The sequence below is a fragment of the Chelonia mydas genome, chromosome 6, assembly GCF_015237465.2.
Source record: "Chelonia mydas isolate rCheMyd1 chromosome 6, rCheMyd1.pri.v2, whole genome shotgun sequence".
Lineage (NCBI taxonomy): Eukaryota > Metazoa > Chordata > Testudines > Cheloniidae > Chelonia > Chelonia mydas.
The window spans coordinates 42,724,591-42,737,401 of NC_051246.2; the positions used below are offsets into that span (position 1 = coordinate 42,724,591).

The window sequence follows — 12,811 nt, forward strand, 5'->3', positions numbered from 1 at the left end:
ACCTTCCTGAAGAATTATAACAAAACCAAACAACAAAAAACTAATGAAATAGAACATTATAATTAGACTAAGGTCTCCTGCTGCTACATACATGTGAAGGCATTTACAAAAATTAATGCCAAGGCAAAGCACATATGTATATTCATAGTAAGATAACTTTTGCTACTGTACCAAATGATTATGTTACTTTGCTGCATCAACATTGACTCATAACAGTAACTGACTATGCTGACTGGTTTAGAAAATAGACTTCAGCCCTGATCCTGCAAAGATTTAGGTATGTGCTTAATGGCACTATTCATGGCATGGAAAGTCTTTGCAGCATTGGGCCTTACTGTGTGCTGCAGCTAATCTATAGTACAGCTTAAATATAGCACCTGATTTAATGCTTATGGTCCAATTTTCAGAAATGCTGGGCACCACAACTCCAGTTACATCAGTGGTTGCTGTGGGTGCTCAACACCTCTGAAAATCAGGCTAATATTGTTTTAAACATATCTAACTGTAATAAGAAAGCTAGTTCCTGATTAGCTAGTTATTTAAAATGGCATTCAGTCCCTAATGATAAGCCATTCAACAATGTGACAGGATGGCACTGATTATATTTTATCATCTTACTCAGAAGCTGATATTCATAGACACTCATTTCAGGAATCAGTGTTTTAACTAGAAGCTATGATTTACAATATAAAAAGTTGTCTACTATATGAATATTGGAAAAATACTTCTTTGAGTAGTGTCCCTATGCGTGCTTCACTGTAGGTGTGCTTGCAGCCCTGTGCTGCTGATTGCAGAACTTTGGTAGCAGTGTCTGTTTGGCCCACACATGCACTGTCCCCCTCCACGTGCTCTGCCACAAGACTCTGCAGTGCACCAAGGAAAATTCCAGTCAGTTCCTTCTCAACAGCACCTGGCTAGAGACAGAGATATTAGCTGTCCATTCATCAGATTGTTAACTCTACTGTTCGAACTTATCTATCCACTAATCTTTCTTTGTTATTTTAGTTTCCTTTGTTTTTTTTCTTAAAAAACAAACAAACCCCCCACACTTTATCTACTTCTTCCCCTTTCTCCAGTTCACCTGGGTTTAAAGAGGTGCCTCTCGTGTTAAGAAGCATCTTTGTAAGGGAGGGACATTCCTATTGTGTCCGTTGCCTTGGGGAAAACCACATGCCCCAGAAGTATTTTTTTTGTCAGCAGCTGAAGCCATGATCTCGAAAGGACAGACAGCTCAGACTAAAGCTCCTTCTAATGGAGGCAGCTCTCCAGCCTCCTTCAGACCCGTGTCAAAATTTATGAATGGGATGGGATGGAAATCTTCACCACAGCCCTCTACATCCACAGACAATTAACCTAAAGCCATGAGACACTCACATATAGCTTCAAAAAAGAGAGCTGCGAGTCCCCAGAGTGAACCCCAAACAAGCCAGAAAAGATCCCCAGCATGTTATATATCATTGTACTGAATGGTACTGAAACCATCCAAATGCAGTACCCAGAACTTGCACAGTACCATCCCAATGGAACACGTTGATATGCCTAAAGACTCGATGGGCACAGGCACCGAAGCAAAGGTACCAACTGTGAGAGATAAGGACAGAGACCATGCTTTGGGGAAGGCTCCCTCAGTTTGGGCAATGGCTTTGGTTCCAGCAATGGTATGCCAAACAACATCAGAGCATTTAGCCTGGTCTACATCACCAATCCCGTCAGTACTGTTGTCTCAGCACCAGCAGCCACCACCGGTACCAACCTCCATGGCACCACAGGAGTTCAGATACTCGAAAGACTTCACAGTATCTGATGTACCTGGGTCTTCCCTACTTGGTACCAGGGCTCTGGTACTGACTTTACCTCAAGCTCGAGAGTCTCCACCGGCACCATGCCATGCCCCTCCATTCTCCAGTCGAGAGTGAGCAGGAAGAGGTTGTCTTTGCTCTTTCCATGCACCTTATAGTGCCCATTACCAATCTGGGCCTCCGGAGCCGTACTGCCTTCTGGACCCTCAACCACCCTGGTATGGATGACAATGTCACCATGACCCTTTCTGCCATCCCAATGGCCTTATTGGGACCCGTGGGAGGAATATAGATATGACACCTCCTGAACATTTAGTGTGGGTCACCGTGAATCAACAAGGGGCCCTCCATCAGCCTCTGCCGACCTTGACAAATAGGTCACACCACTAACCAACATCTCGTCTTCATCGCCAGATGAGGCAGAGATGCCCCCTCCGCCATCTCTTACAAACGACTTTAAACTCTTTCAAGACCTAAGAGGGTGGCAGACACTTTGCAATCGCCTCTAGAGGTAAAAGAATCACACCACAATTGCCTCTAGAGGTAAAAGAATCATAAGCTGATAGACATTTTACACTCCTCTTCTTCATCCAGAGAAGCCTTCCCCATCAATGAGGCTTTCTTGGATCCAGCCAAATTGATATGGCAGACCCATACATCGGTCACACCAATCTGTAAGTGATCTGATAAGAAATACTACATCCCAACCAAGGGTACAGTTTCTTTTCTCCCATCCACCCCCTAATTTGATCGTTGTGGATGTGGTGAACTCCAGAGCTCGTCAGCACCAGGTGAAGTCCACCTCTAATGATAGGTATTAGAAACGCCTCAACCATTTTGGAAGAAAGGCTTATTCTTCTGCCACACTACAATTCCGCATCGCAAATTAGCAAGTGCTAATAGCAAAATATAACTACTTCAATTACTCCAAACTCAATTTGTTTATTGATCAATCACACAGAGATAAGTTTAGGGCCATTATCAAAGGATAACTGGTAGCCAAGATGGCACTTCAATCAGCACTTGACGTAGGCAATACTGCAGCACGATCCATCTTCACAGCAATTGTGATGCAACGAGCCTCTTGGCTACATTTATCTGGCTTCCCGAAGAAAGTACAGGCAACCATGGAGGACCTTCCCTTCAAAGGCACCAAACTGTTCGCAGAAAAGACGGACACATCCCTCCACACACTCAAAGACTCCAGGGCTACTCTTCGGTCGTTGGGGATTTATACACCTCACAGAAGAGAAAATAGAGTCCTCAGCCCTCACATAAATCATGCACAGCACTCTATCAAACTCAATGCTTTTATGAGCCACAAAGGAAAAAGGCCAGATTCTCAAAGCACAAACCATTGGGCACACAGCCTTCCTTTTCCCAACCATCCACTTCAGAACATCAATTTTGACAGATTAGTTGGGGCACTGACAGACCACTCCCTCCAACACCATCTGATGCTAAACAACTCTTCACATCCCTTTGGATGTCACCTTGCTGTTCCATAGCACCTGGGATCGGATAACATCTCACAAATTGGTGCTAGAAATCATCCTCAATGGGTATTCCATTCATTTCACCTCCCTTCCCCTGCCCCCACAACACCTTTCCCCATCCCTCTTCAGGGACCCTCCTCATGAGAGTCTACTGTGACAAGAGATAGATCAACTCCTCTGTGTAGGAGCCAGAGAACCAGTACCTCAACAAGTAGGAGGCAAAGGTTTTTACTCTTGTTACTTCCTAATAATCAAGAAAAAGTGGGGTTGGAGAGCCATACTGGACCTCAGAGCACTCAAGTTCATCAAGGCTCAAAAATTGAAGATGGTCATTCTAACAGCAAGTATTCCAGCTTTGGAACAGTGAGACTTTTTTGGCCCTCAACTTTCAGAATGCTTATTTCAATTTTACCATCCCACAGATGGTTCCTCATGTTTACCCCAGGACAGGACCACTACCAGTACAGGGTATTCCCCTTTGGGCTATCGTCGGCTCCCAGAGTATTCTCCATGGTCCTCATTGTAGTGGCAGCTCATCTTCATTTCTAGGGAATCATGATCTATCCCCATTTAGACAACTGCCTCCTCAGGTCTCGTTCCTTCGACCAAGTTCTGCAGGTTACCCATATGACTGTGGACTTATTCAGAAGCCTGGGCCTACAAAGCAATGTCCAAAAATCGATGTTAACCTCAGTACAGAGATTAGAATTTATAGGAGCCAGTCTCGACTGTCTCTGAGTGAGCACTCTCCTCCCACAATACAGATTTTATAAGAGTGGAATGGATTGAGGAGACAGTGCAAACCAGCCCTCAAATATCAGCCAGACACTGCCTTCAACTGTTGGGGCCCATGGCTGCAGGCACATTTGTGATAGCTTATGCCAGGCTTTGCATGAGGTGTCTCCAGTCGTGGTTCACCTCAGTTTACAGGCCAATCAGAGACAGCCTAGACAAGACCCTATCATTACCCACCGAGGTCAAGCAGTCCTTGAAGTGGTGGAAGGACCCAGCAAACGTCTGCACAGGGATCTCGTTCACACAGCCCAGTCCCCCTCCAGCACTACTCCTCACCATTGACACATCCCTCACAGGATTGGGAGCACATCTCAACAACCTCATAACACAGGGAAAGTGGTCACCCAGGGAGGCATTTCTTCATATCAATCTCCTTGAACTCAGAGCGGTCAGGAATGCATGTGCTTATTTCCTTCTGCTGATTAGAGGTACGCACACAAGGGTCATGATAAACAACATAGCATGTATGTACTACATAAATCATCAGTGGGCATCAGATTGCTTTCCCTTTGTGAGGAAGCACTAATGCTATGGCACTGGTGCATTATATCAACAGCCTACCTATCAGGAGTGCAGAACACGACAGTAGAGCGTCTCAGACGCAAGTTCCTACACAACCACGAATGGGACATAACTCAGTAGTACTCTATGGCATATTCAGACAGTGAAGGACACCGACAATAGACTTGTTTACCTTACCTGAACAAGTAATGCCCACGCTACTTCTCCAGGGCAGGCCTCAGTCAGCACTCTTTAGGGGATGCTCTCTTTCTCTCATGGGACAAGGGCCTTCTATACGCCTTTCCCCCATTTCTTCTATCGCTGAAAGTCCTAATAAAAAGAGAAAGCAAATGTTTTACTGATTGCTCCCATCTAGCTGAGACAGACGTGATACCCTTACCTGTCACAGCTGGCAACATGTCTGCTAGTCTCTCTCCATATCTTCTCTCGCAGAACGAAGGAAACACTCTCCACCCCAACTTGCGGATACTCCAACTCAAAGGGTGGCTCCTTCATGGTTCCAGCACATATAAAGATCCAGCTCTCAAGAGGTACAGAGAGTGTTACTACGTAGTATGAAATGGGCTACCCTGTTTACTTACCTGTAAAAGCAGACTAGATTTCTGGTTTGGTGTAATTCCAAGCAAATTTCCCCATCTGCTACTCTCCCAATGGTACAGGAGTATATACTGACTCTCAAGAAATCAGGACTATCTCTTAGTTCATTCAAAGTTCACCTAGCAGTCATAGCAGCCTTCTATGAACAAATAGAGGGATTCTCAGTGTTCTCACCCAACTACAAAACAATTCCTTAAGGATATAGTAAATCTTTTTCCCCAATCCAGATGCCCCACCTCAATATGGGACCTAAACTTAGTACTAAAGAGCCTGACTAGGCCACCCTTTGAATCCATGGCCACTTGTTAGCTCACATACCTGCCTATTAAGACAGTGTTCCTGGTGGAGATCACCTCAGCAAGGAGAATAGGGGAAATAGCAGCACTAGTGGCACCCCCACCCACTTATATTATTTCGGCACAAGGTTACTCTCAGACCGCACCTGAAGTTCATCCCCAAGATGACCTCATCTTTTCACATAAACCAACTGATTCACCTCCCAAACTTTTACCCTAATCCTCACTGCGATAACAGGGAGGCTATACTGCACACCCTAGATGTTAGGAGAGCCCTGGCCTTTTACCTGGCCAGGACAAAGGCCTTTAGGAAATCTAATCTTTTCCTTTCCATTACGGAAAGATCTAATGGTACAACGGTATCGACCCAGAGCCTCTCTAAATGGGTCTCGAACTGTATCAAACACTGCTATCAGGTTCACAACATAGTATCCGGAATCTGTGCACACTCCACGAGGTTTGTTTCCTCCTCTGTCACCTTCCTCAAGAATGTCCCCATATCGGAAATCTGCAGGGCAGCAACCTGAGAGTCTGTGCATACCTTCTCAGAACACTATGTGATTACTGGGGAGTCTGCTTCCAATGCTATATTAGGCTCCGCAGTATTGTCATCCATAACAGCGCCAAAGTCCCAGCTTCCCATTAGGGATCCTTCTCAGGAGTCATCTACAGTGAAGCACCCATAGGGACACAACTCAAAGAAGAGGAAGTTACTCACCTTGTGAGTAATGATGATTCTTTGAGATCTGTGTCCCTAGGGATGCTCCATGACCCACCTTCCTCCCCTCTTCGCAGTTCTTGTCAAGGACTCTGCAGTAGAGAAGGAACCGAGGGGGATTCACCTGGGCATGCTGGTTAGCCTCCTGGTAGAGTATGAGGAGGTGACAGCGCATATGCGGGCTGAATGAACACTGCCACCAATGTTCTCCTATCAGCAGTGCAGGGATGCAAGTGCACCTGCCATGGAGCACCTATAGGGGGTCACATCTCAAAGAACTATCATTACAGCACAAGATGAGTAACTTCCTCTTCTTTGGAATTATTTACCAAAAAATACCTTTTTATTTTAACACTGGGACTCTTTGTAATGCATTATATAAAAGAAACAATGGTAAACAGTATTTTTTATTAAAATGGAAACTTTATTTAAAAAATAATTCTTGCTGCTCTGCTATTGAAACAGAATTTCTGGCAGTAAGATCAAAGTGTAGAGAAACAACAAAGTATAAATGAGGTAAAATCAAAACAAAAATTCTGTGATTTAAAACAAACACTTGTGGTTCTTAAGATCAGAGATAAACCAGAAGTTTGGTCACTCTAAAATTAGTACCTAGAAAATGAATTGCAGTTGTTACCATTTCCTTTTTGTCAATCAGATTCTACCAGTATTAACAGAGTTGCTGACACTTTGAATACCTCAAGTATCCATCGAGGTCCCAAGAGAGATCCCAGTGAAGAATGGAATGCAATAGCAAAGACTTTTTATGATTCTTCTTTTCCCACAGAACATGTAAGTCAATTAAAAATATTGCAGAGCAGACCTTGGTGAGCTAATTCCACAGATATGTGTAGAACTGTATGCATCTGGATGTTTTAAGACCTAGTCGATCTCCAAAATAATATCAAGAGGGCAACATGGCACCATTTTTCACAATTAATGTTGAAAGAAAACAGCAGGAAAAAGTCACAGCATATAAATCAAGCAGATGCTAGCCAGTCTGTTTTGGGAGGAGAGGGTGAGGTAGTTCATTATGTACCTCAATAAAAATGATCACCTACAATATAGGAAGACAAGCATATTATGTTCCTTTTATTTGTTTACTTATCTAATAAAATAATTCAGAATATATATGAATTGCAATAGCTGTTAGCTAGTTTGTTCTATGCTGCAATAAAATATATATTGCTCATTGCTTTTGAATTTGTTCATTATCATCTTTGTTTGATAAGGCAGAATATTCACATTGGTATACATCAATGTATGCAAAAGCAGAGAATTAAAAGAGGAAACCTGTCATTCTCTAGGGTCAATTTGTCATATAAGAGGAAACTAGCCATGCTTCACGTTGCATTTTGGAGATCTCTGTGGTATGTAACACTTTATGCAAAACCCTGAAGAAAAGGGCTAAGTCTGGTTTCTGTCTCAAAGAGACAAGTTCTAAGGCACAATATTAAATATACCTTCAAAGAGTGATTTTTTTTGGTGACAACTTGTGAATTAACCATCTTGGACCTTCCATTTTGGAAATGATTACTGAGAAGATGGTGGGCAGTCAGCTGGATCCTATTGGTCTAGTTTCAGGCCTGGGTATGTAGAGATAATTATACCGACATCTTCATGTGATAGACGACCAAGGTTAGAGGTCTACTGATTTTATTGGATCACTTTCAATACTATTTCAGCACCATTTCAATACCATTGGCTCAATTGTTCTCTAGTAGCACTATTCCTTCCTTTTGGATAAATCTCAAAGGGTTGTATTGAACAACTCAGCCGCCCAAAACACTACTTCCATGTTATCAGTATTCTTTTTCAACAAACATGAGGCCACCTGCAAAAGTTGAGTTGTTTTGGGCTGCATGCCCATTAGTATGCTCATGATACTCTTTTGCCTAACTCAGATTCCACTGTGTTTGCTCTTTCCACATGTGACAGAGATAGGAATAAGGATAAAGATGAGCTGAAGTTAATGCTGAGTGGTAGGGAGAAGTACCTGGATAAATTGGCAGGGATTATATCCACTCCTTTTAAACAGTGGACATGCTATATCTGCCCTTAGTTAAAATAGTAGACCAACATGTCTTAGCTACAGCAAGACAAGAGGTTGCAGCTTTTATTTTAATATACACACCTCTGACTGCATGTATACCCACTTTTGTCACTTCCAGTCTACACTACTGAACTGTGCTCTACCTAGGGCTATTCATGAAAGCCAAGCAAAGACTTCACCTGGGGGAGAACGTAGCCGCTTGCCTTTGTGGATTAGACACATGTGAGACATAACTAGTGCATCTTGCTGACTTACGACTTCAGGTGGATTTCAAAGTGTTGAATCTATAAAGCCCCAGTCTGGGATTTTGCTTCTGCCTCTTCCCATTTGTTTTGGTATTACAGTTGTAATAAGTTATGTCCTCAAGACTAACTTTTATGGGCATAAAGAAGGGGAGCTGGAGGATTAAAAATAGTTAAGAGTTGTCTTGATCACTAACAACTTATACTGTTATCATATCATACTGTACTAGTTATGTGCTACAGCACGCTGAATAAATTGTATTCTAGTACAAACTAAATACATTAGTCTGGAAAAAAAAAAGGAAAGCTAGGATTTTTTTTTTTTTTTTTGTTAGTTGAGCCCTTTAATTCTGAAACATTTCCTGCTCCAATTCATAAATTATGAGACATGTCTCATTCGCTGCATCTTGAAAGGTAAAAAACTGCACAACTAAGGTCTACAGGGAGAGGGGCTCTCTCCTGAAGACCTCCTAAGGTGCATGGGATCAGACACTCCGGTGATGTGAAGTCATTCTGCAATATAGATTTTTTTTTTTTTTTAAATAAAGCAAACCTAGAAAAAATAGAGGCTGTTAAAGTTGAATAAACAGTCATAAACCAGGAAATTACAAAGGTAAAAACCTTAATTCTGGCCCTTGTACCTATGCATCATAATAATATATGATCATTTAATTAGACTCTCAGATACAATACATACAGCTTTTCTACAACTTTAGGGCTTGCACACGCTACCACTTACGTCGGTATAACTTATGTCACTCATGTAAATAAGCCACCCCCCAAATGACATAAATTACACCAACCAAAGCACCAGTGTTGACAGCGCTATGTCAGCGGAGAGCTTTTCCTACCGACACAGTTACCGCCTCTCACGGAGGTGGTTTTATTATGCTGATGGGAGAGATCTCTCCCATTGGCATAGAGCGTATTCTTCAGATACGCTATAGCGCTTCTGGTGTAGACTAGGCCTTAGATATACGTGTGGTATCTTGTAGTACTGTGTGTCCCAGACATAGTCCAGTAGTCATTTCTATCAGAAGTAGAGTACATCATAGTACCATTTTCACAAAGCATAGTGCAAATTAGGTGCAACAGCAATAGAGAAAATTTGCTGGGATACTTGAGATATTTCATAGCTAACATATATTTCATAACTACCTGACCCTCACGAATTATATGCAAGGATGTATGTGTAGTGGTTGAAAAAAAAACTGTATAAGATATGGCTGCTGACTAAATAAGCCATGTGTTTGGATAAGACAAGCAAGAATGTACCATATAAAAGTCTAAGTCAAGGATGACCTGGACCACCATAACATGGAAAATAGGATAAATATATACGCATGACAAAAATAGTACAAGATACTACACAAGTGCACCTAAGATTATGGGGGGAGGGGGGAAATCGAGGAATTGTATAGAACAATGTATTAAGCATCCATACACTGTGCTTGTAATCAGAATGCATATGTGCATCCTTAACTCATTTCCTGACCTGAGTGCTTAAATGCGTAACATTAACATTCTCTTAATGACAGCTTCTATCAATAACAAGTTCCTGTTGAGCTTAATAGCATTTGTTCTATTTGTCACTAAGACTGACACAGCAATGCATGACACTCATTAGAATCAATCAACCCGGGTACAGAAATCTGCAGTTTTAAAGCATTTCTGATCCTTTAACATTTAAAAACCTAAATGATACCAATTTTAAATCCAGTGGACGGGATTCACACAGCCATCCAATATTTCAAACACACTGTAACATATCTGTACAAACACACTGTATTAAATGTATGAGCCTCTACACATACTACCTACTGCAGTTTATTCTCCAGGGCTCAAATGCTGGTCCCTCTTGGACTAAAACCCTAGTAAATGGCCTTGCACATGGGAACCTTACTAGCAATGCCAAGTGCAAAAACAATTCACCTCCTGCCAGTCTAACATGAAGGTGCAGGTATAGTTCCATGCACGACCTAAATGGGAATTCTGGCTGGTGGAAGCATTGACAATGGTCAGTTTGCCTACAGTCCTTCAGGCCTGTGGAGAAGAGCCAGATCCACCGTTCATTGTCTTACATATAGTGCAGTCTCTCTGCATGGCAGCCCACATAGTGAAACTGCAACAGTTTTGTTACATTTTGGACCTTACTAGAGGTAGAAGTGTGGAGCAGCATTTGGCCATAAAAGAAATAACTATTATATTTTTCCATACTCTGAAATAAATTACTCTTATTTTAGTGTACAGTTGAAACATACTCACAATATTCCTTTTTAAATGCAAAAATGGTTATAAAAACACAAGAATGACAGATAATGGGTCTTGTAGGAGGTTAGGCCTTAGATGTGTATTTTTATTTTTCATAATTATTTTAACGAAGTGGTGTGGAGTCAGTGCCCTTACAGCTTCAAGAGATACTCCCTCTGCCTGTAACTGAAAAATCACCCTAATATATAGTCAAAAAGTGCTAGATACACCTTCAGTCAGATGGACAACATGTGCATGAAGCCAACTCCTTGAGACCCCATATGTCAAGGACTCACGTAGCAGAACTGCAGTTCTTGGAAATGGAGTTTCAAACTACCACTCAGTGTGGCATAGTAATAATCTGACAAGCAGTTAAATGATTTGTTAATTCATTATATTATGTCTGAAAGGTGAGCCGTGGACCAATAAAATGTCCCCACACCAAACCAGCTACAGGTTTGTAACACTTAATGTGTGCTGTGCAAAGAGTTGGTTTGCTCTAGTAATTATCCACAACCACAGTAACTAGGACACTATTTCCATTCTATGTTATTTTAAAACAAAGTAAGCAGTTTGAACACAAGTAGTATATTGGGAAAAATGCCAAGTTTCTAATGGCTGATTCCACTTTCCTACTCCATTAGTAGTGGCAGTCCTTGGAAGGGAGAAAACAAAAGCTAAAATCTAAAAGAAAAATGTATAGTGCAGCTTTACTTCTATTAAATTTAACCTTAGGGTTTACCATTGTTTTGTTTTGGTAGAAGGTAGAATGGAGTGCATAATTCAAGGGAGCAAATAACTTATTTTAAAAATTCTTGCAGGTTTTTTTCTTAGGGGAAAGTGAAAAGGTTTACTAAAGATACCTACATTGTCTGAAGATATAACTTTGATCACTTATTTTATCATCTGTCAGTGCTGAATGCAGAAAACACTGTACATCCTTGATTCGATCAGATGTGATTGTGTCTCTACCAAATGGTAAACACAACCATCCAAAAACTAAAGGAAGAGCAAAAAGAGCTCTTAACAACATGAGGCCCATTTTTTCTCACTGACTGTCAGCTGAAGAATGAAGAGTATTTTTAAATTGTGACAGGGACCACTACATAAAAATATCTCCAACTGGCATAATGTACATTAGCAAATACTTTGCTAAACTGCATATTTAATCCAAAATTGGCAGTCTCTCCCCAATTCTCAGAGAATATTCTGTATTTAAGTCTCAAATTAAGACTTCATTATTTTTATAGAATACAGTACATTTACTAAGACATTATGAAGCAGAATAAATTAAAACCAAACTGTGCTTGTCAGATTAAATGAAATTAGTTTTGCAATGCATTATCCTCACTGTTAATCATGTCTGTTTCCTCCTTACTTGCTAATCTTCAAAATTCAGTAATTTGCACTGGATCTCTAGATACATCAAGTTATTCTGAGTCTAATGCATTTATAGTACTACGTTTTATTCTCTTAGGTCAAAGCAGGAGTTTCTGTATCTTGCCACCAGCAGAAGCTTTCCCATCTGGCTTCCAATGCAGACACACCAGTCTCAAGTGAAAGTTTACTCAGCAAGGAAGATCAGAATTGTGATTCTCATAACTTCTTTATAAAAAGTCAAATCAATGACACTGAAAAGTTTTTGAATTTAGAAAGGCTCCACCAGTCTAGAAAAAGGAAATATGAAGGAAGTCTAGAAAAAGCTGTGACAGGGGACAAAACAGAAAAATAATTCAATCTCTGAATATGCATATCATAGAAAGCTTTGTAGAACTCTTCCACTGGAAGTAAAGAGGTGCATATTTTATTCTGTGGGTAACTCTAGACTGCAAACTCGACAATGATTCCCCCCACCCCAGTATTTTGATGTAACTGTATTAAAAGAAAATAGATTCCCTACATTTCTGCAATTAAAGTCCTTGCAAGTTGTTACAAAATTTTTGCTAGAAGTTAAAAATTTAAAACAAGTGTTATAAGTATATGTCTGTTAAGTGTAATTTGTGATGTATTTAAAAACTGTACCTCCTTCAGATGTTGAAAAAT

At 41.0% G+C, this 12,811-nt stretch overlaps 1 protein-coding gene across 1 annotated transcript in view; it reads left to right on the forward strand.

Annotated features, from left to right (window-relative positions):
* The window catches only part of CCDC73 (coiled-coil domain containing 73), a 154,448-nt gene extending 141,812 nt beyond the window's left edge, over positions 1–12,636 (forward strand). The window contains exons 17-18 of the mRNA XM_043548532.1: positions 6,882–7,015; positions 12,246–12,636. Coding sequence (XP_043404467.1) covers positions 6,882–7,015; positions 12,246–12,500 — 389 coding nt within the window. The 3' untranslated portion in view covers positions 12,501–12,636. The remainder of the gene's footprint in view (positions 1–6,881; positions 7,016–12,245) is intronic.
* The last annotated feature ends 175 nt before the right edge of the window (positions 12,637–12,811 follow it).